General features: G+C 40.0%; 1 protein-coding gene across 2 annotated transcripts in view; it reads right to left on the reverse strand.

The window, feature by feature from the left end:
- Positions 1-25,018, reverse strand: part of arid3c (AT rich interactive domain 3C (BRIGHT-like)) — a 106,155-nt gene that overhangs the window by 20,106 nt on the left and 61,031 nt on the right. For both annotated transcript variants that reach the window (XM_080049028.1, XM_080049027.1), the window contains one exon: positions 15,367-15,439. In XM_080049028.1, the coding sequence (XP_079905154.1) occupies positions 15,367-15,439 (73 nt within the window). The remainder of the gene's footprint in view (positions 1-15,366; positions 15,440-25,018) is intronic.

A 25,018-nucleotide genomic window follows, 5' to 3' on the forward strand; every position in this document is an offset into this window, starting at 1 on the left:
GGACAAAAGTTGACTTATACGAGTAAAAAGTGCTGATGGTAGTCCTGAGAGATAATAATCAATTAATAACCAACCGGCAGGAGTAAATCACCCGGGGTATTTCTCAACACACAAAGGCAGCCATCAGAGCCATTGTTCTGCTTTACTTTTGATGGGATCTTCTCAAAGAGGATTCCATGTCTCTGCTTCCAAGACTGCAGAGCTCAAACAAAAGGTTTTCACACCATCTGCTGCATGATTCAGGTTCTTCTGACAAGAGGAAATATGGCACGCATGTCCTTCTAGCAGGAGAAAAAAAACTACAACCTGTTTTACAGAATCATGAACACACTATTCAATAAGTAGGCTATACTGTAGTAGCTTTATAAAGATGGTTTTATCAAACCTGCAAACCACTCTCTCTCTCTCACACACACACCATAGTGTTTCCTCCATAACCAACCATAGTTTTCTCTTCCAGTCCTCTCCATTCACTCTATTTCCTGGGACATGTCTGATTGTCCTTGCCTCATTCCAGATACTTGGACATGGACTTATGTCATGCGCCGGCTTCTGAGCCACTCCCTCTGTTCGCTGATTGGACCGGCAAAAATCTGTCTGAGAAACCCTAAGAATATACCGCAGGCCCAGACTGACTACTAAAGGGAAATGAACTGTTGTTTTTTTGATTGCTAAACCACAGTGGGCACAACTGGAGCGAAAAGTGCAAAACTCCAACTACAGTCTGCACTACCAACAGTCATTGGAGCTGAACAGTTCACTTCACCTGCAAAATAGGCTCAGTGCATCAAACCCCAATACACAAATTACAAACTTTGAATTTTTACAGTTTTGAATAATTTGAGTTACTTCACACAAATAAAGTAAACATTATTTGAGGAAAGAGTGAAATTAGTTCACATGAAATTGTTTATTTTATAACATACCAGTTATGTTTAGGTAAACAAAAATAAATTAAGATCAGAAGTTTGCATCAATAGATACATCTTTTTATTTTATATTTTATTGATAGCATTTCCAAATGTAGTATGTATCTGTGTAAATATTATATAATTGTAATACAGAAATCAATTCCTGTAATGTTGTCATTTACTGTAAGGGTGCAACTCTTACATTGTTGTTTGCTTGAAAATTCGTAATACAGATTCAACTTTAGATCTTTGCAGATTGCGTTGCACCCTCAACCATGCCTCTCTCAATGAGAGACCATGATTCACCACAGGATCTATCAGTGTTGCCCTTACTGTATTTCATCATAAATTACAGCTCAATGTCTTCTAGGTCTTCCTACACACATCCAGTCTCACTGCTTCTCTTCTCCCTCCAACAACCTGTCTTCCTATTTTTGAGCTTTCCCTATACTGTATATACAGCATGTTCATTCTGTTTTGAATGTGTGGTCTACAGTTGTGACAGCAGTGTGTTAGCATTTGAACAAAATGCTATAAATCCACAGTGTTGTGCAGGCTGAGGTTAAGCCATGAGAAAAGTGTGTAAAGTTTTGAAATTTGTGTTTAAGCAATGAAAAACGATCTAGAGTTTGGTCCACATGAACCGCTGCTGTGCATAGTGTAGTTAGAGTTTTGCACTTGTCGTTCCAGTTGTGCCCACTGTGGTTTAGCGATCGAAAAAAACTGTAAAATAAAAAGACGTATCTATTGAAGCAAATGTCTGATTTTCATTTATTTTTGTTTACCTAAACATAACTGATATGTTATAAAATAAACAATGTCATGTGAAATAATTTCACCCTTTCATCAAAGAAAATATTACGTTATTTGTGTTAAGTAACTCAAATTATTCAAAACTGTAAATATTTAAAGTTTGTAATTTGTGTATTGGGGTTTGATGCTAGTGTTTATACTCTGAGTGTGTTCTGAGTGACAGTGTGTGTTATCTCAATGAGGATTGTTCATAGTGTTTGCTGCACTGAGCCTATTTTGCAGGTGAAGTGAACTGTTCAGCTCCAGTGACTGTTGGTAGTGCAGACTGTAGTTAGAGTATTGGACATTGAGCTACAGTTGTGCCCACTGTGGGTTAGCGATCGAAAAAAACTGTAAATTGAGTGGAACTCCTCGTTTCCACATACTTACATTCTTGTATGCGTTTCAACCGGATCCGACCGAAAATACATTCATTCCTAAGTGATTCTCCGTAATGTCCGTTTTGCCTCCGAAACTCCTCCCCTCCGTAATATTTCTGTCCGGTATGTCCGTACTAAAAGTTCAAAAAGTTTAATTTTTTACTAGGGCTGTCAAGCGATTAAAAAAAAAAATCTAATTAATTACAGGCTCTGTGATTAATTAATCTAAATTAATCGCATACTTTTATGACACTTTTATACCTGTTTATAAACAGCTGTACAGCCTGCTACAGTTTGTTTCTCTCTCTCTCTCTCTGGCTCTCTCTCTGGCTCTCTCTCTCCGTCTCTTGTAACTTCTGTCTCCACAACAGACAGCGCTGCACTGCCACAGATGCCTATGCCGATTAATTCCCCATCGTCGTACTCATAGGCAAAAATATTGACACACACACACACACACACACACACACACACACACACACACACAGGGCGGGTGTCCGTTTACGCGGGAGACGAGACAGCTAGCAAACAAAATTGTACACACGGAGGAAGATTGAGAGATACTTTTGAACCTACATTGTTGCACCCACTAAATCAATAATGCGCAGACAGTGCGGAGAATAAAGTAAGATGTCTTCCTACCTTCATGCTTATTTGCCCGAAGCATCCCATAAACCGTCCATAGAGCCCTCGGCCCCGCCCTTTCCCCCTGCTTCTCTCTTCACTTTTATCCCTTTCACCCGTGCGGGCCGTGTATGCAAGCTACAGGTTCAGCTCGGTGCAGCTGCGCACCACTTTTGCACCGGGTCAAAGGGCATTATAGAAGTGCGATTAATCTGCGTTCATTTTTTTAATCGCGTTAATTTTTCTGTGATTAATTAATCAAAATTAACGAGTTAATTTGACAGCCCTACTTTTTACGTGGATTATGGAGAGACCGTATGGAAGTTTTGCTAGGTTAGCTAACAGGCGACGTCTTTCCATTCAGTTAATGTTGATTGTCAAGTCAGTTAGATGATTTAAAAGTACTTGATATGAAATACAGTCAGATTTATTAGTTTAATGACACAAGTGAGAGTGCCTGCGATCGCTGCAGACACAGACCCCACAGACCTTCGGACACCAGAATAACCATCCGTAAAACGGACACGAGTGACATACGTATGTAGAAACGAGGCGGAAGAACGTAGGCGGGCGGTGCTAATACCACGTAGCTATGGTCTTAAAATTTAAATTTAGTGCATGGTTAAAATAACTTGGATAAAAAAAAACAGACCATGGAATCTGGATCCGTACGTGGATTGGAGTTGTCAGTCCAATATCTGATAAATAGATTAAAGCCATATCGGACCTGATACTGATATTGGATCAGAATGGTTGCATCCAAGTACGTATATTGTGTGTCTGGACCTAACTAATCATAGTGGTCTACAGGTTCCAAATGCATTTTTCATCATTGTGATTGTTAAAAGTTTAAGAAGGTGTCATTCAGTTTCCCTGCATGTGGTTTGGATTGAGACAGCCAGTAAGTGAACAACATCAGGAGACCTCAAGCCCTTTCACTGGGTTAACTCTGCTTAGCACAGCCAGCATGGCTGACATTTCTTTGTCTGTGTGGAATGACAGTGATGATTTGAAGGAACATTGATTGGGGATATTTGGAGCGGTCCACTCTGATCCCAGTTGTCAGTGGAGATAGGCTGCTGCTGATCTGCTCTGCACTGACAATGTCTCCCTACACTAAGTCCAAAATCAATCTCTAATTGAACGCTCCAACAACAATCCATACCTTCTCTAAACCCAAGTGAGCAGCCAGCGACATCATTATTTCATCAACATGTCTTTTCCTACAGCTGTCACAAAACACAGCTGGACTCAAATGGACTTTCTTTTTTTGGGGTGGATATTCCCACAATCTTCATAAATACGAATACATTAATAGGAACATGCCACCTAAAACATGATTATTTGTAACAAACACACTGAAAGTAATGGTAAAAAAAATCACATTTGTAAACATATGAAAAGAAGCTATATTGACCCATCTTTAATCTGTTTTTGCATGTGATGTTGTAGCTTTGATTATCATCAGTTTTATGATATTACTGTATTTGATTTGACTGTGTCACCTAGTGATTTGACTGTGTCACCTAGTAACCAAGCAAGTACCGCCTGTGAAAAATTTTATAAATATGTGAATTATAAAACAAAAAAAAAGTAATGTAGCAGTAGTGTGGAATTCTATTGTCTTACCTCCCGGGGGTGACGCGATCTCTTTGAAAAAAACCTACTCTTAAGGTTGTTGTTGTTCCAGTAATAATCAGAACAGTGTGAGGCTTTTCACGTTTATGGGATTTTATTCAAACAATACACAATCTATCTATCTATCTATCTATCTATCTATCTATCTATCTATCTATCTATCTATCTATCTATCTATCTATCTATCTATCTATCTATCTATCTATCTATCTATCTATCTATCTATCTATCTATCTATCTATCTATCTATCTATCTATAATCGCTCCATCTATAAAGCAAGAAATGTCTGTTTGTCTGTCTGTCTGTGTGTGTGTGGCTCACATATATCTCTCGGACTTTTAGTCAGATCGGCCTGAGCTTCTGGATGTGGCTTGGACGGCACAAGAGTGTGCATCCTTGATTTTGAAATATGTAGAAGTTATCATATTTATATCATGCTGGTGGTGAATACCTGCGCACACTCAAGGCTGCAGTGAGGACGGGCATGAAGTAATCCCAGAGTGAAACCCGCCTCCTTCTGATTTGATTGGCTGCTTCGATCAAAACTTACATTGACGAGCGGGACCAATAACCATTAGACCTATTGTTACTTCCTCATTTGTTCACCCTCAACTGGGACTGCCGCGATAACTTCCTAAACAAAACGTCCTTAAACCTTTCCACAGACATCACCAACACCTCAAACCTGTCCGCTTTAGTGTTAAAGATTGCACGTTACGCTATTTTCACTGTAATACAGTTAATGTATAATTAAACACTACCGCGACAGTGATACTAATTTCAGTTAGCGTGACAATAGCTAAACGATCTACACCCAAAGCCTGCTTGGCCATGACACACACACACACACACACACACACACACACACACACACACACACACACACACACACACACACACACACACACACACACACACACACACACACACACATAACATGTTAACGTTATTTGACAATTATCCAAACTTCTTCTGTAGCTGGCAAATATATACATAATCCATTCTCCTTGCCAACAATGCATCCATCCAGCTTATTACAGACCAAAAGTGACTTCACAAGCGATACGACTGACATGTCAATGACTGTGTGACTCATCTGTTTCTGTGTCCCACTTTCATAGACAGGATACATGAAAGCATGCATAAGCTAATATACCTGCTATGGGTACTATTTAATTATTATATGAAATTGAAATGTATCTAATGCTACAGGCATTAGAAATATCATTAAAAAATTTAATTGTCCGAATTGGGAATATGGGAGGAAACCGGAGTACCTGGAGAAAAACCCCGCGTGGCCACAGAGGGAAACAGTTAGGGAGTCACTGGGAGCGTGTCTATGTTCCCACAGCCCGATGGTCCCACATTTTCGTGGTAATCAAACTACTGCAACGGCCAGTGTACTGCTCTATACCAGTGCAATTAAAAAAAATGCAGCGAGTAAACCCGCAACACAAGCCACAAACTGCAGCAGATCTTTCAAGAAACTGGATCCGGCTTTCTCCACCAGTTTAGTAGGTAGGTCTTTGATGTTCTCCTGTAAACACTGGACGATGGCTTCCTCCACAGCTGGATCCTGAAACAATATAACGGACTGCAGCAGCCTCCTCCCAAAGAACTTCTTCTCCAGGTCTCGCAACACGGCCTTGGAGATTTTCTTGGTGCTCTTTGGGTCGAGGCATAAGCCTTCTTTGATGACTAGACCTTCCATGGTACAGTTAACCAGGCGTTTGGTGCGGGCCGCCCACTCCTCCGGGCTGCGCTTTTGGAAAGCGTGACACTTGGTCAACACTCTCACTGTTAGCAAGGTGACAAACAACCGGAGCTGGTCCTCACTTTTTATCCTCATAGTAGATTATATTTTCCCTTTTTTAAAGATCGTCTCTGTTGTATCTTTAAAATATGGCACTTTGTTTGTGATTCCTCAGTCTTCTTAGAAACTCACTAGTTTTCAAAAGGCTACATCAGTTCAGTTTCTTGAGTGAAATCTAATCCAGAATGTTTAGGACAGTGTGCATTTGATGAGCCATAGATTCTAAAATGTGATTCTAGAATCCAGCTTTGATGACACACATGCAAACGCACACATTGTGGTGTTTTTCGACCTTCAGAACTGCTCGACTTATCAACAGGGTTTGGTTCAAGATCCTTGCATTGATTCCACTATCAGCCTAACGGCCTGCACACACATCCTGCATCTACCTCTGGAGTGTGTCGCGTTCCGTTACTGCTGCGTCTATCGGACTTTTCTCGGCCACACATGGAACGTCTCAGCAGCTGCTGCTGCTGCTGCTGCAGCGCTGCTTCTAAAAGCCCTATCTTTCTACATAGAGTTTTCATAGATAGTTCCCATTACAAATTAAGTTCTTTCATGTCATTTATGATGCATATGATTTATATTGAGTCTAATATTGAGTCTGGACAGTAATCCGACGGGCATCGGCAGCGCGTCTGAGGTTGGATGTGTGGCTGCTCTACACTGTGTGCAAATTTTTTAGGCAAGTTGTATTTTTGAGTATTCATTTTATTATTGAACAACTACAGTGCTCTCGGTCAATCCAAAATGTTAAAGAACCTGAACCTGAATATTTACGAAAGTAAAAGTGGGGGTTTGTCTTTCTTACGAGAATATATAGGGGAGAACGGGGTAATCTGAGCCACTTTTTACATTTGCTCCCCTCTAAGGGAGCTAAAATGATTTATCACTCAAATTTACACATTTCCCATTAATTCAGGATGTTTCCTAGAAATGGGCATTAGCAGAATTTTTTCAAGACAAAGGGCAGTGAAAATATGATTGTTTAAAAAAAAAAATCATGTGGCTCACTTTACCCCAGCTGTGGGGTAAAGAGACAGACAAGAAAAATCAAGGGGGTAAAGTGAACCAGCTGGGGGTAAACTGATCCACTTACTTTTTCCACTCTGAAACTACCATAACAACACATATTGTAACAGTTAGAATCCTGAAAGCTAGCCACACATTCCAGAACTAATGTCAGACTAGTAAAAGAATGATGGGGTTTGGTCAATTAAGCAAAGCAAATTTTCTAAACACTTGAAAGTAACTCTGAACAATATCAAATACAACATATTATAATTCAAAGGGTTTTAATAAGATTCAAATGAAAGATAGAACCAGTTAGATTAGAACACAGTCTGGGGGTCAGAATACAGGACCCTTAGAGCCAGCTTGTGTCTGGGGGTCAAAGCATAGGAAAATCAGAACCAGCGAGAACAGCCTGGGACTCAGAACACAGGAGAAGACCCAACTGGATTATAACATCAGCCTGTCATACTCTACAACTAGGCCTACTCTACATTCCAGCCCTGAAGGTTACAGGGAAAGATGAGAAGGTGCTCTTTCCGTGTGGCTGCCCCAGGTCGTCTTCCTGGTGTATTTCCTTGGCATGATGGCTTTTCTACAATGTGTATGACATTAAAATAAAACATATGTTATGTAATATTACATTAAAATATGTTTAAGACTAAACTTAACATGTGCCTCATGCAGGGTTTTTCCTGGCTCAGAATGGGCCTTTGGGGGGTCAGTACGCGACCGACTTTTTTTGGAGTCGCGACTATGTGCAACAGTAAAGGCAAACAATTTATGTATTTTAAGAGGGTGTGGGGTTAAGGAGAGTTTCTGTCCAGCTCAAGAGCATTTCAGTCAGCCTGTCAATCACTACGTAACCATGGAGCTCACTGACGCTTATGAAATCACAATAAACAACCTGTAGATATGAAGTCAAAATACTAATAATGACTAGGCCTACCTATGGGCCGGTTTCACAGACATGGATTAAGCGTAGTTCTGGACTAAATTGTACCTTCAATAGACAATCTCCATTCAAAATTCCATTTAGTCCAGGACTAAGCTTAATTCATGTCTGTGAAACTGGCCCTAATTGTTTCTAATTGATCTAAACCATAGCAATTGCAAGAAGAAAGAAACAATCATAATCATGATTATTTTGAGTAATCACATTGTGTTATCACGATTATTAAAGACAGTTAATCATTATGCATTTACATTACTTTTAACAAGGTTTTTTTCTAATAACACCATGACTTTGGTCTTTAAACAAAGGCCTAATTGAACTGAAAACAGGGATAATAGAAATAGGCTAAATAAGTGAAACATATTTTTAATAATTGTATTGTAATTGTAATTATAATATGTCAAAATACAAATAACCCGTTGTAAATGGTGTTGATAGGGCACGTCTTTTGATAGCATTAAATGTAAGGGCATGATTTATTTATGTCAAGGAGCAGGGTGGATAGGCAGTTGCATTGTAGTGTTGACAGTTGTGGTGGCAGGAGTCAAGGAGCTTTAAACTTCCTGTGTTTTTTATTCAGTGATTGCTTGGTCATAGACCACTATGATTCGACTTAAATTGAATAAACAAATTGGTCGGGATGTTTAGAGGTGCAGATCAGGTCGTATACCTTTTTTTTTCTCTCTCTCTCTCTCTCTGTCTCTGTCTCGCGGTCGCGTATGTAACGTTACTCGCATGTCCGCGCGTGACAAATCTTGCACATTATTTTAGTTTGTTGTGAGTCTGAAGTGTTTTCAGACTACACAATTAGTTTATCCTTTATTCTCGTCATCTAGAAGTTTTTCAAAACACCCGGCAATGCGCAACATTTCCCTCCTACTCTCTGGATCAGCCGATAGCAAAATTATCAGGTGAGGGAGGGGCCGAGCGAGCGCACCGCTCGGCTGAAAGGGTTCGCTGCATTTAACAGCCTGCATGCCCCGGCGTGCGGAACAATGATAGTTTAATAACGATTATTTTGTTTTCATGATTGAGGGAAGCCGTAATAGTAATCGAAAATGAAATTCAAGTTATTGTCCAACCCCTCAAGAAGGATTACTTAACTTGGGCTGAATTTGGAGAGGTTTTCAATAGCTATATTTATTCTCAATCTTTATCATTTTGGCGCTCCTGATTTTCCTTTGGCGCTGGATAAATCCGCTTTGGCGGGCGCCAAAATTTTCTCTATGCAGGAAAAACCCTGTCATGGTGGGGGAAAGTGAGACAGTGCCTCACTTTCCCCCACAGCATTTGGCTCACTTTCCCCCACCACCACAATTTGAGAAAAAACTACCTCTCTTAGCATTTCAGGCTAATCTTTAGCTAATATCATCACACAGTTTGTTTTTTATATGTTAGAAGTTTTTCTATGTGAATACATTTGCTTTGGCACAACAGTTGATTGAGTTGACAGCAATAAAATTTACTTTTACATGCAAAATACCTATTTTGGTGAAAAAAACATGCTTACCACAGCACCATGAGGTCCTCTCTTTCAGGGCCATGGGGAAATGAGAGGGGCTTGAAAACATATATCCCACATGACCAAAAATGTTTTCCGTTGCCTCGATACAGGGGGTAGCTCACATTACCCGATGCCTCAGATTCCCCCGTTCTCCCCTATGTGTGTGGAGGCCGTAAGACTCCGAACCTATAAGTTACCTATTGGGCCTACCCCAGCCCTACGCTGGACTAAAGCACCGTTATTTTACCTCAAGTGGAACCAACCAAGTATTCAGGAACAAACCAAACTCAAGCGATTCTTACCAATTCTTTTCTTTCCAGAAGTTTTATGGAAGCAGAAAAATGTATAAGTTCTGTAAAAGTGTAAGTATGAAAACACAAAAATGTATAAGTTTTTCAAAAGTTTAAGTATTTCTTCCCTTCCAAAAAAACCTCTAACCTATTTTCCAAGTTTTCTGGTGGATGCTTCCATGGTGACGGGGATGCTTCAGATTAGCTACTTGCCTTGGTTCTGGTACAAAAAAAAACATGGCTTTTTACAGCTATATTGGGTGAGCGAGCAAGAGAGAGAGAGAGAGAGAGAGTAGGAGGAGGAATAGAGAGGAGGAGAGAAGAGAGAAAGAGGGTGGGGATAGCTCAGCCCTGCAGCCCCCTTAATTCTCCATTGACATGCTTCAACTTTTTCATAACAGTTTTTTTAAAGGTCTGGAAGTCCTTATTTGGTAGCCCAATATTCTCTTTTCATTAGTGACTCCCACTTACAAATCAAAGGCAATCACAATACACTGCACATAAGTAAGTTTGTCAGTTACTACAAATGTCGAAAAAATAAAAATACCAGCGGTATCGGTTTCACAAGAGTGTGGACATCACAAAGATCCAAACTATCCCCAGCTACAAAAGCTGCAACATCTGATTTGAATGAGGGAGTAACATGTGGCCTATGACCTGACAAATCCCTTGTGTATTAAACTTTTAAACTCTTGTTAAAGTTGACAGCATCCTCGTATGATCACAATTGTTTGGTTATTCTTGTTTTAAAACTTCAAATAATATCACAGAATGGAAAAACTCCCCTATTCCAAATCATAGCACTGTAGGGCAGGGACATGCAGGTGAGGAGGACAAAGACAATGCGCTTTTGGGGACTGTGAGATTCTTATATGGTTTAGAGCTTATTAACAGCTTTTACTGATAGTATAGTCATGGTAATGAGATGTAGAGTATATCAACATTTTGACAAATAGAGAAAGACAAATCAAAACCACAGATATAGCACTTACTTTAGTATAATGTTATCAATCAACCATCCTTGTCCACAGTCTGGTCACATCAAGGCTCGACTACTGCAACTCCCTCCTCTTCGGTCTGCCCCAAAAAACCCTCCATACACTCCAACTGGTTCAAAACTCTGCAGCAAGGATCATCTCCAGAACACTCTCCTCTCACCACATCACCCCTGTCCTTCACCAGCTTCATTGGCTCCCGGTTCATTTCCGTATTCAATTTTAAATCCTCTACATCTTCAAAGCCATCCATAACCTTGCCCCCCCATACCTAACAGACCTCATTCAAATTGCCACTCCCTCCCGTGCACTCCGCTCCTCCTCCTCTGTTCACCTCACTGTCCCCTCTGCCCGTCTCACCACGATGGGGAGTAGAGTTCAGCCGCTCTGCTCCCCTGCTCGGAAATGCACTTTTTTTAACTGTTTTTAATTCAATTGAATGTACTGTATATTTCTCTGATTGTACGGTGTCCTTGAGAGTCGTGAAAGGCGCCTTTAAATAAAATGTATTATTATTATTATTATATTGGTTTTCCATTATATTCACTAGATGTATTGCGACGGGTCATGGGGACAGAATAGAATGGATTTGTCCCCACAAAAAACATTGCATGTGTTTTTAAACTTTAGACTGTCAATAAAATCTAACTCATACACTAGTAAAAATGTAGGATTAGGATTAACAGGACAGCTGGGCCAAGGGAAGACTGAGGGGGAAAAAAACTCATTCATTATATTATAATAGCGATTTTGTAATGATAGAATGCCGGTTCAGTATGGGTGAAGTATTCCTTTAAGGCAGTGGTATTCACTATTTTTTTCAGGAGAGCCACACTGACAGGACAAAGTCAACAGGAGAGCCATTTTTATCGAGTATCAAAAGCTATACATCCAGTCATACATAAGAACGCCTGCTAATTAATATGTAATTCATGAACCAGTGTTTCCCACAGAATTTTGTGAGACATAGGGAACACAGTCCTTAGGGGGGTCCGGGGGCATGCTCCCCCCGGAAGAAAATTTGGTACTTTTGAACCCAGAATGCATCAATCTAGTGCACTTTTGGAGGAAAATGAGGAACTGTGTGACTGTGTACTATTATCTGGAATAATTTGGAGACACTGGGTCACATAACATGGAATCTATTGAAAGATACATGATTATCCTACTTTTTATTTGTAAAAAAAAAAAAATGAATTACATATAATCAATCAAAATGGGTGTGTTCATATAATACCCCCCCCCCCCAGAATATTTTTTTTTTACCTTTCAAAGGTAAATGCATCAATCTGGTGCACTATGAGAGGAAAGTTAAGAGGCTAATTCAACTGTGTCCTATGTGAGCTATTTAGCAGCCTATTATTTTTCTGGAATAATTGGGAACCCTGCCTGATCAAAGTGAACATACAATATGCAGTTTAGCCAAAACACTTAATTTCCCTCGTTTGTGGAGCTTTGTATCTGTCCACCTGGTGCCCAACTGGTAATGACTAGAAATCTATAAATTATCAGCACATGTTCAGTCAATCTTAGTCCTTATAACACCAGTTAAATAGCCAGCATGAAATGTTGAAATCGCATCCAAGCTAGCGTTGTTGCGGTACCGTGCGTATGGTTGCCAGATTGTTAGTATCCTCCAATTTAAATGTCCAATTTAGCGATATAAAACGAGATCTATTTTTTGCAAATGATTTAATATACTCCATATTCGTGAGCATGCTTGTGATAGACGGTATGCATGAGATATTTTTATTGTCCGTGAGTTATTATTTTTTTTGCCGACAGTAGCCCAATCCATCCAAGAGCACGTTCTCCCTTGTAATGCATGAAAACCGAAAATCTGGCAACCCCGCTGTCAGTCTGCGTAGGGCTGAGCAAGTTTAAATATATTTTCTAGTCTGTATTTCCACCTTGTAATGCCGCCAGTGGCGCAAAAAGTGGGTATACACTATTTGCGGAGCATAGGGGCGCCGCACTAGAGGGGCGCCAAAGCGATCGGGGGAAAATTATTTGGAGTCGGAATTTTTCTGTATTCAACAGCGTTTGTGTAAATGATTTTGGTTGCGTTCCGAATCGCATACTCTTTCTTTTTTCTATTCTACATAGTACATCCGACGATAAAAATAATCTAGTTAGGATGCAGTAGGCATACTATTGGGACATACTTTTCTCTCTTATTTCATCATAACATTGCGCCTTGATCTTGCCTCTTGCTTTTATATCCGTCGCATCCCCGTTTGTTTTCATATGGAGGCTTCGTCGATGTTACGTCACTTCACGTGCGCACTGGATTGTGGGTCAGAATCGCCCAAATAGGATGCACTTTTCAACACTAACAATCTTGGCCGCATGAAGTAGGACATCCGGGTACTTCTAACCATCCTAAATCTGGCCACAAGAATCGGGACATCCTAAATCTTTTTTCTACATACTATATAGTAGGAAGTATGCGATTCGGAACGCAACCATGATCAATAACAGAGGCACGTCACTGATTAGGCGCCCCCCGCTCCTTCGCCTCCTCCTCCCCACACTATGGCTGTGTCTTGATTCAGGGGTTGCAGCCTACGTAGGACGCAGTCTCGCGGTCTATGAAGGCTATAGCCTATGAAGGCCAATTTTAAGGCCGGTTTTAAGGCCAACGAGCCTTGTTAAATGAGACGGTCTCCGCAGGTCTCGGTTTATGAGCATTTCCGGTTTACGTAACAAGCCGTTACCTTGCGTGACGACTCGCCGCTCCTGTGCTGCCTAGCAACCCTGATTGCTGCCAACGGAGACAGCCCTGTCAATGGAGGAAAAAAGAAAAAGAAGTTGCCTACCAGACGAAAAGAAAAAAAAGTACAAGAAAAAAAGAAAGGAAGATAAAAGTTAAGAAGATGGAGCAACACGTTGCTGTTTTGTTATTTTTTATTTTATTTTATGCCATCTCTGAAAAAAACGCAATGAATCTTGGGATATGTTGGGCCACGAAGGATACATCTGATGCAGCCTTCAAAACCGTGAAACGAAGGCTGCATTTCTTGGCCGCATATGAGGAGCCTTGCAAGGAGCCTTGCAAACGGGACAGCCTGTGCGCGCCGCTATGACGCAATCGGTCTTCAAATGCAGCCTAGGTAGGCGGCGACCCCTGAATCAAGACACAGCCTATAAGCGATCAAGTGCGCGCCCCCTCGAGCAAGCTCTCGCGGGGCAGAAAACGGGAAGATTGAGAAGGAGAAAGATTGCATGGAGGAAAAAAAGCTTTTCAAAGTGGTTGAATGAATAAATACACCGTACACAGAGTTTGCCAACCTTTGTTTTATGTGGCCGATTGTATTGATTAATGCACACTGATAATCGGCCGCGACTTGTGGATTTTCACTGCAGATTAACGTGTCACTCAAAATGTTTGACTATTAGACCTACTGTTTTCACAGTTTTTGAATGGTAGTGTAGTGAATATAGCAGGTCAGCGCCCAAACAACACACTCACCTGTTTCCCACTAATATCATACTTTGCACCGTTCCAGCGCAAGACTGAGTTGTGTGTGTGTGAGAGGGAGAGGGAGAGAGAGAGATAGAGACAGAGAGATAGAGACAGAGAGATATACAGTATGTGTTTTTGATTGATGGTTGTGTAGCAATGATAATGAAAATCCTGTTTGCCACAATCTTAATAGTTTATTGTAAGGGAATTTGGTGCGATGGATGTGAGGCTCTAAGTTATTTTCTGTCTTATTGAATGCCTTTTCTCTCTCATTCACTTGAAAAAAAAGTTTTATCAACAAGCTGGTTTTTCCCATTTAACCGTTTTTCTTAGTAAATACCTTCACACGTTGTATGGGTAAAGTCAAGAAGGTTGGCTGACTAACTTGTTTGGCTCATTTTACTATTAATTTAATTCTTCAAATTGCTTATTTTACATGTTCAAATCACAAAAAAACCCTACAGGGGTTTGTTTTTCGGACATATCACCTTTTTCATGTCTCACGAGTATGCATGCCTGACACTAGTGAGGCCACAACAACCTAAATGCCCAGTATGGTTTTAATTTCTGCTGACCAATTCTTCACTGTGTCCTTTACTTTTAATCAGTGCAGGCAGACATGACATGGTTGAGCCGATCATCTGCTCTAATATGTAACTTAAAATGGAAGTCTGTAATTAGTGGGGGGGCGCCTGCTAAGTGTCTGCATACTCTGAATGCCGCTGTTGACTTATTATTTTAATAAGTATTTGTAAGAGAGCAGCCACGTTAGTTTAACAGGTTTAATGTTATAGATATGTTTGTTTTTAATGGTTTTATGAAATATCTGTATTAACTGCATGATCATGTCACAGTATTTTTTTACTGCCATGCGAGCCGCCAAGAGAAGCTTGGCGAGCCGCCCAATGAGTAACACTGCTTTAAAGGAATCTTAAGGTCTTGTATGGGAATAAGTGAACTCTCTGACTGAAGTACAAATCACTTACCTCGTTTCTGCATGAAACTGAAAAGGTCATCCAGAAACTCTTTACGCTTTTCATCATCATCCAATTCATACAACTAAAAAAAGAAAGAAAGAAAAATCCATTAATTATGTATTCAACTTGTTCATATAAGAATGACAGAACATGTTTGATCAGTGGGAAGGCCGCCGAGTCAACAAAGAGTTCATAAAAATCAGTCTGTGAGTAACCTTGAGCACAGCAGCTCCTGACCAGCGTGGTGCAGGATTACACACACACACACACACACACACACACACACACACACACACACACACACACACACACACACACACACACACACACACACACACACTGCTGATATCAGAAGGAAAATGCTTTTGGGCCATGATTAGCTTTGACACATCTACCGTTTCTTAGGGCAGCTCTAAACACCTGACCATAACGTCAGCTCTCTATAGTCAACCCTGTTAAAGAAGCCTTGCTGACAGTCACCAAGCACAAGCCTACAGTATGGTGAAATGTAATAGTTTGAAGCTCTGTGCAAGGAGTTTTTTTCTAAAGATTGTCACAATTAGAGACGCCTTCCAATAAAATTCAATCAAGGCATACACGCAGTTTTTCAGTGACTGTCAACAAGCACTAACACAAATGCAAATCCCTCTGTTTCCTTTATATCATGCTGTAGTTCAGCCATGTATTACTACACCAACTTGTGCCAGTGCAGTGCAGCGTATCACTCCGCAAATCAGCAGTGAAATAATCTTACATTTAGCATACAATCTAGAACAGATACAGTCATATGAAAAAGTTTGGGAACCCCTCTCAGCCGGCATTATAATTGACTCTGCTTTCACACAAAAAAGATAAAAGTGGTATGTCAGTTTTACATGCTGTTACAGGAATTAAAATCAACAATACCACAAGGGTACCCATATTTTTGCACAGACAGTTTTTCAAATTTTATTTTATTTCATACAACCAAATACTGCTTTTAAAAAAATCTTTGTTTGGAAAACATCCCAGTACTTAGCTGTTCCTGGTAAATTAAAGACATACCACTTTTATATCTGTTTTGTGAAAGCAGAGTCAATTATAATGCCGGCTGAGAGGGGTTCCCAAACTTTTTGATATGACTGTATACATTTTTTAGGTAAGAATTTATGTTTGCGTCGAATAACCTTTCTTCTGCTGGCCCCCTTAGCAACAGTACAAGGCTAACACATGCAGGCATGCTAATCCATGACAAAGAAGAAATCATTTCAACGAGTAAGCAGCATCAGACAATCATGTAATAGATGTGGTGGTATAGGTAAATACGTAGGATATTCCCAACAGGTTATTTCATCTTGCATTAATAAGCAAGTAGCCATTATAACAAACTGACATTAAAAACATATCATATAACATTGTTTCATATAATTAGAAAATAATGCCACCCCAATCTGATACCTCAAGCAATGCAATGCTAACCTTATCCTCTCTGGTTCTAGTTAAAATCATCATTTTAAATCTGTATGAGCCAGAGATTTAACTCAGCCAAACACTAAGACAATCAAATCGTCCAGCACTGGCACATCACAATGAATAATCTCATACTGTAATACCGTCCGATAACCTGCCTTTATTATTGAAGAAGGCTTAAACTCTTCAAATACACTTTGAACATGACTAATTTAATACAATTTACCGTGATATATGTTTAGCATGTACTGTATTTGACCACATTGTTTGTTTTGAAGTCAAAACCTCTCAGCATTAGCCTGGAAATCCAGACCCACATCTAGAATGATAGATGGTCTGGCCACGTTCAATAGACCTTCCCAACTCAAGGGGCGGCACCAACCCATGCATTTCAAATGCCACTGCATGCAACTGGATAGTACTATGACCAATCAGAGCAATGAACAAGGTGACGTATTCAGTCCCGTTTGTTTAGCGAACAGTGGGGCTAACTGTTAAATTAAACTTTTGCCATGGTCGGTCGGCAAAACAGAACATTCCTCTTACTTGCTAATTTGTGTGCCGTCTTCCAAATCGTTAAGTGTTAAGTGCTATCATTAAGGCCAAAGCCGTCTCAAACGCAAACAACATACCCACAGCCATCTCTGTTGTTTACTATCACGGCTTCGAAGGCCGGATGACACTGTTGTCATCCGGCTATGTCCGCCCCAAAGCACCATACATAGGTCTCTGGCCCGCCCATATCAGATAGTACGATTTGATTGGCAACTCCGAATTTTCCGACATTGTTAATGAGCTCCAATGGATCATGTCCAGACCAACAGGCTGAGCAAATTTAAATTTGCCAGTAGCAGGTCTGGATTTCGTGTGAGGGGGGAGAGAAAAAAGCATCTTCTCTGCCCAAACAGCTTTGGTGTGGCAGACAAGCAGAACATCAGACAAATAATCTCTCCCCAGCTACCACTGGTGTTGCTGAACCTTGATTGGAAATGTTTTCAGGCTACGGCCCTGTATGTACATATTGGAATATGTGTATGTGTATATAAATAAATATAAAGAACCAAATTTGGCCAAATGGTCCTGTCCATCAGAGGAACACAGTCCTGGAATGAATTACCAGCTCAAGTCAGAGACTGTACCACCTACACTACCTTTAAAAAGACCCTCAAAGAGTGGTTAGTAGCAAGCCAGACCTGTTCTCATGCATAACTTTCTCTTCTTTTCTTCCTGATGTTGTTTTGTTTCTTTTGTCTTTTCTAATCGCCTATACTGATTGGGTGTCAGTGTAAAACTGTATTTTAGCTAGTTGTGAATTAACTGTGTAAAATTGTTTCATGTAGTTGTATATTAATGTATTGTATTATGACTTGCCTTAGGACTACGGATGCGAATTAGCATTTATGCTAACTCCGGCATATTTACATTGATGCTCTGCTGACATGTTGATTAATATGCACTGTCCTAATCAAATAAAACTAATAAAAAAATAAATAAAATACCTATTGTGTAGGTATGAATTCAGTTTGAAATTAAATAATGATTCATGCGATTATTCTAAAACTGCTTTTTGGATTTCCTTTTTATTTCCTGTCCATGCCAGGTATCAGAAAGCTGATATTTTGCATTATAATTATATATATAATATTAAATGCAATAATTTATGTGTTGTCAAAGTGGTGAATTTTTTGGCCACTGCAGTGGTATTTTGTTGATTTAACCTACAGTGCATTCAGAATGTATTCAGACATTTCAGACTATTTTCCCATTTTACTCATAAACCTACGCCTAATACTTCATAATGACAAAATGAAAACGATAACGAATTATTTGCTCATTTATAAAAAAGCAAAGTAGGTATTCAGAGCATGAAGCCAGTTCTTAGTTGATTCACCTTTGGCAGCAATTAAGCGCCTCAAGTCTCTTTGGGTTTGACAGGACAAGCTTTGCACAACTGGATTTAGGGATTATCTGCTAGTCTTCTCTGTAAATCCTCAAACTTCATCTGGTTGGGTGGGAGCTGTGGCTAGGACAGTGATTTTCAACCTTTTTTGAGCCGTGGCACATTTTTTACATTTACAAAATCCTGGGACACACCACCAACCAAAATGACACAAAATTACACTCTAACACAGTACATATAAATAGTTAATAATATAGTTTCTAAATGTATTTATAATCACTTAGTGTGAAACCTGGGCCTGTTTCGATTAACACAAAAAAGACCGGGATTTTGACCCATTTTCACCACAACCCCTTCTACACCTGAGCCCTGTGATTTTTCCTTCTCTATCTCTGCTGACTCCTCTATAAGGAAAATAGTTATTGGCCCAAAATGAACTAGTAGTAGCTGGATGACATAATCAACTAATTTGCATAATATGCAATTCTGAAAGAGGCTAAATGAATAGAAAATGCTGACCAGGTAGTAGGCCTATACAAATTACCTAGGCCTCTTTACATATTTACAAACTAACTTTAAAAACTGTGTTAGTTGCTATAACTACAAGGTTAGCTTTTGTTAGATATGCAGTCGCCAATTGAATGTGGACCTATAAAACTATTTACACGTTTACAAACGTCACCTGGCAGCTCTTGCTCAGAGCGACACGGGGTTGTCTGCTGGCTGCTGCAGGTAGCAGGGGGCTGTTATCAGACACACACACACACACACACACACACACACACACACACACACACACACACACACACACACACACACACAACCGTGTGAGTGAGGGCTGTCAGCGGTGAGGAGGAGCAGACAGCAGCCGTTGCTAGTACTCGGCTCTGGTGAGCGCGGTATTAAAAAAAAGTTGCAAGATGTGTCTCTGGTCAACTTGCCTTAGCGCTATGGCGGAAAGTTGTAATAATGGATGTAATAATGATAATGAAAACATATCTCGGCGAATTTCCTGGTCGCGCGCGTGCCCCTAGTTGAAAATAGTAGGCTACTCGCACTGCCTCAAAAATGGTCGCAAACTGCGAGCATTTGGTCTCTGTCTGGAGCCCTGCAGCTTTGCACACCACTCATCACTTGCAAGCAGCTTTGAGTAATCGGACCTCTCGTTTGTCAGAAAAACTTTAAGTTCCTCTCGCAGCTCATACACACGGGCCAGCACTTTACCGCGCGACAGCCACCGGACCTCCGTGTGGAGCAATAAGACTTTATGTTCTGCTCCCATTTCCTCACACAAAGACAAGACACCCGACAATGGTGAATTAGGTGATATTAAATAATTTCCCACGGCACACCTGACGATCTCTCACGGCACACTGGTTGAAAATCACTGGGCTAGGACATTGACAGAGGAGAGGCCTTCAGCCACTTCAGTCTCCTTTTGTCCAGTCTGAGGTCCTAAGCGCTCTTTGTCAGGTTATAATTCATATAATAACTCTGTTTCTTTATTGAGGAGCGACAGTTTAATCAGTCCTTTAGCTGCTTTATTTAAAACTTGAGATGTTGAGGTTTTGTGTCATGGCAATGAGTCTTAAAACCAGATCAGATGTTTCACTTTTTTTCCTATTCAACACATTTGTAAATTAGTATTATGGGGTAGCCTATCATAAGGCTGAAAAATAACAAAATGAGAAAAAAGTCAAGGGTTTGAATACTTTTTGAATGCACTGTATAATATCTCAGCAGGATATCTCTTTGTGTCTGCCTTGCTTGTGGCCCTGGATATATTTTAGTAGCACTAGTTTGCTTATTGGCATATCCATTATGCTCGTGCTCATCCTGCCCTATTCACTGGGGCGGCGACACAGTCAAAGAGGCTTTTAAATGGGCCTCTCTAGCCAGACACAGCTGATGGAAATATGTTAGTGGCAATGTTCACTTTCAGTAAGGCCCAGAGCCACGTTAACAGGCCAACTTAATCAATAGTGGAAGACAGAGGGATGACCTTTGGAATGAGTGGGGCCCTGTGGACCACAGCCCACAGATAATAACTGATCATTTAGAAGTGTATTAGCTGTCACCAATATTAAAGGACCAGTGCAGGTCAGCACTCAGGAGGAAACCATGGGGGGCTGGAGGAGGGTTCGTTATGGAGAAGGGCTCCGGAGGTGCTGTGTACTGTATGTGTGTGTGTGTGTGGGTGCGTGTGTGTGTGTGTGTGTGGGTGCGTGTGTGTGTGTGTGTGTGTGTGTGCGCGTATGTGTGCGCGTGTGTGCTGGGGAAGGGGGGGTTGTGAGTGTATTGTGAGTGCTGCACTGCAGGTGGTCCATGGCAGAGGGAGTATTGAAAGGTAAAGGAACAGCAAGCCATTGCAAAAATGTTAAGTGCACAAATGCACAGCGGATGACAATGCCACAGGATCAATTGTGAAGCCCATGGAGTGGAAAGGCATATACGTATGCAGATACAATGATGGGCATGTTCTCATAGAGGCCAACAATAAAACACATGTTAGCATGCACTACAATCACGACAAAAACGCACATTCAGTAAAATGAGCATACTATAGCTATTTATTTTTTATAAACCCCATAATTCTAGGGCAAAAACATATGGCATTGAAACATTAAGCTGCCTGCCTTCATTAACATGTATCTTCTGTACCAAAATGCATCCAATAGTGGCAGTGATCTGAATTAAACACTGTTTCAGCCTCACCATTTTTACATTGTGATTATGACCACCACATTTTAGTAATAAATTCCTAAAAAAGGATAATTATTCAATACTGAGGGCATTTAAAAAATGTGCTACAACAACCATTATTAGAAAATAGAAATACAATATTGATAGCCTGCGTGGGACTGTACCAAGTTGATTGGTATTGTGAAGAAGTTCAAGTGAAACCCTCTATATTACATTACATTACCCAGAGCTTAGGTCTAAATGAGAAAAACAGTTGTATCTTTTATGCATTCAGATATATTTCAGAGCTGATAAGCTTAGCAGGCTAAATGTATTTCTACAGAATATACAGGGTCGAGAAGAGGGATAATAAAGAAGAGGGACTCTCAACATATTAGATTGTTCCTTTACATGCTAGCTACACATGCTTTCTCATTAATCAGACTAAAACATTAAGAACCTAACACACAAGGTGATATATTGAACATCTATGCAATTGGCAGTGAGATTTAGCCCCAGACATTGAATCTACATTCTGCTACCATTGGCTTCAATCATTCATATTTAATCGTTCATATTCACAGTTTTCTTGGACATTAGAGGCAAAGAGAATGGAGTTGAGGAGACAAACTCACAGACTAGTTGACTAGCTGTGTTGTTGTTTGCCCCTGTGTGTGTGAGCCTTTCTTTATATGTCCATGGTGTGAGCTGACGAGAGACAGGCGTGTGAGCCGACAGACAGACAGACAGACAGACAGACAGACAGACAGACAGACAGACAGACAGACAAGCCCACAGACCGACAGACAAACAGGCCTGGGCAGGCAGAGGGGAACTGGGTTCAGCTCAACCTGGAGGCTCTCCGGCCGTCACTCAGCAGGGTCAGCACAGGGAGGCAGGCTGACATTAAACTTGGAAAATGCCTTCTGGCCTTTTCAGCTGGGTGAAGCTGCTGCTGCTTATTTTAAGGCTTGTTTCATGTATATTTACATATTTTAAGTTTAAACTCTGATGACTTCATAGTTATTTTTTTACTAATAAATCAGTGATTCTTGAGAAGTGGGATAAAACATGTGCAATGTTGAAAAAATACAAACCCTATGTTTAGGCAAAATAGTGATAGTGATAGTGATCACAAATATTCACCAAGACTGACAGAGGCCACACATTTTTTTTTCAAAATGTATATATTGACATATTTAACGTTTCTTAAACATAACAAATGGATTTTATCTAGTAGCAGTTTGGTTTTTCTGTTGATGATTGGTGCTAGTATGAACTACTTCAGGAAAATAAAATTATCGAAACATTTCAAATAACTTCTTCAGAAATTGTAAGTTGGTGTTGACGTATCATGGTTGTGACGCAGGACTTTCAAGACTTGGAATGTAAAATATTCTATAACTACAACACTTATCAGAGCCTGTCTGACTCTAATGTACTCTGCAGAGGTAGAATGTGACAAGAGGTCCTTCACAGCTGCCCCTTATTTTGGCAGATTTTCTTACATTTTAATGGATTGTCTGATGGTGTTGACAAAAAGTGTCCCACCACTTTGAAACCATATAAAACATGAATGTGTTTAAGAAGAACAGTTTTTATTGATACGAGAGATTAGTTAGTGTTGCTTTTGATGAAAAAAACACTTTTTAATCATTAAAGTACATTTTTAATTTTATTAAAATTATAAAAATTATTAGTTTTATTGCATATGAAAAGATTGAAACCCTCTCTGTGGACACACTGTTTAGGATGTCGTGAGAAGATAACAAGTGTCATATATTTGACATAATAATGATAAAATTAAATTTAAGGGGATAATTGTGCTCCAGACATTCTATTCTTAATCCCTAATAACATCTACAATTAAAAAAAAATATTTTTAAAGATAACAGCAGTTACATGAAGACGGCCTTTTGTCCCGGTTCTCAAGAATTACTGAAATTACAATTTAAGAGGGGTAGGATTATATACATTTATACTTGTGCCTACTCCTTTTCAGGCATGTCAATGCTGGTTTATCGAATTTATGTTGTTTTTTTTTAGTTTTCTTATTTGTGAACTAATTTGAAAAATTGTATTCAACTCAAAAACTGTAGTTAAAGTGCTGTAATCTGACCCTTTTAGTACTGTATCCACAAGATAATTTGCACTACATATAGGCCGGTGCAAAGACACCCACAAAGTTTGGACGCTGAGCGCAATTTGCCCTCATTTTGCTTTAAGTGAGATAGCAGATCCCTTCTCAGTGTTTCAGGCAGCTCTGTGCCTTTAACACACAGATGCTTCATTAAGACGATAGAGCAGGATTTGATGGTTCTATAATCTATATCACATCCACACAGGTCGACTGTTACACACAGATCACTGGTTTATGTGGTGAAACTGTTAGTTATAAAGAGCCCTTATTAAATAGCTCCAACAGAACAATTTAATTTCAAATCCGATGCATGCCGATAACCGATTTCAAGGTATACCACTGTTTGTACGTAGAAGTCAAGGTTTAAAAGCCTATATTTTCCATCATACTGTTCAGAGGTATTTTACCCAGACATTTCAAATAACACATTTGTAAGCTGTAACCGTGGTATTTTTGCTTAAGGTTATCATACCTTCAGAATATCATACCGGCCCATGCCTATATACAGTGGCGACTGGTCATTAGGGGCACGTGGGGCGAAGCCCCACCTACTCTCACAATAATAAAAAAATAAAATATATACACTACCGTTCAAAAGTTTAGGGTCACATTGAAATGTCCTTATTTTTTAAGGAAAAGCACTGTACTTTTCAATGAAGATAACTTTAAACTAGTCTTAACTTTAAAGAAATACACTGCTAATGTGGTAAATGACTATTCTAGCTGCAAATGTCTGGTTTTTGGTGCAATATCTACATAGGTGTATAGAGGCCCATTTCCTGCAACTATCACTCCAGTGTTCTAATGGTACAATGTGTTTGCTCATTGGCTCAGAAGGCTAATTGATGATTAGAAAACCCTTGTGCAATCATGTTCACACATCTGAAAACAGTTTAGCTCCTTACAGAAGCTACAAAACTGACCTTCCTTTGAGCAGATTGAGTTTCTGGAGCATCACATTTGTGGGGTCAATTAAACGCTCAAAATGGCCAGAAAAAGAGAACTTTCATCTGAAACTCGACAGTCTATTCTTGTTCTTAGAAATGAAGGCTATTCCATGCGAGAAATTGCTAAGAAATTGAAGATTTCCTACAACGGTGTGTACTACTCCCTTCAGAGGACAGCACAAACAGGCTCTAACCAGAGTAGAAAAAGAAGTGGGAGGCCGCGTTGCACAACTAAACAAGAAGATAAGTACATTAGAGTCTCTAGTTTGAGAAACAGACGCCTCACAGGTCCCCAACTGGTATCTTCATTAAATAGTACCCGCAAAACACCAGTGTCAACATCTACAGTGAAGAGGCGGCTGCGGGATTCTGGGCTTCAGGGCAGAGTGGCAAAGAAAAAGCCATATCTGAGACTGGCCAATAAAAGAAAAAGATTAAGATGGGCAAAAGAACACAGACATTGGACAGAGGAAGACTGGAAAAAAGTGTTGTGGACGGATGAATCCAAGTTTGAGGTGTTTGGATCACAAAGAAGAACGTTTG

This window comes from Ammodytes marinus (assembly GCF_949987685.1).
Source record: "Ammodytes marinus genome assembly, chromosome: 2".
NCBI lineage: Eukaryota > Metazoa > Chordata > Actinopteri > Uranoscopiformes > Ammodytidae > Ammodytes > Ammodytes marinus.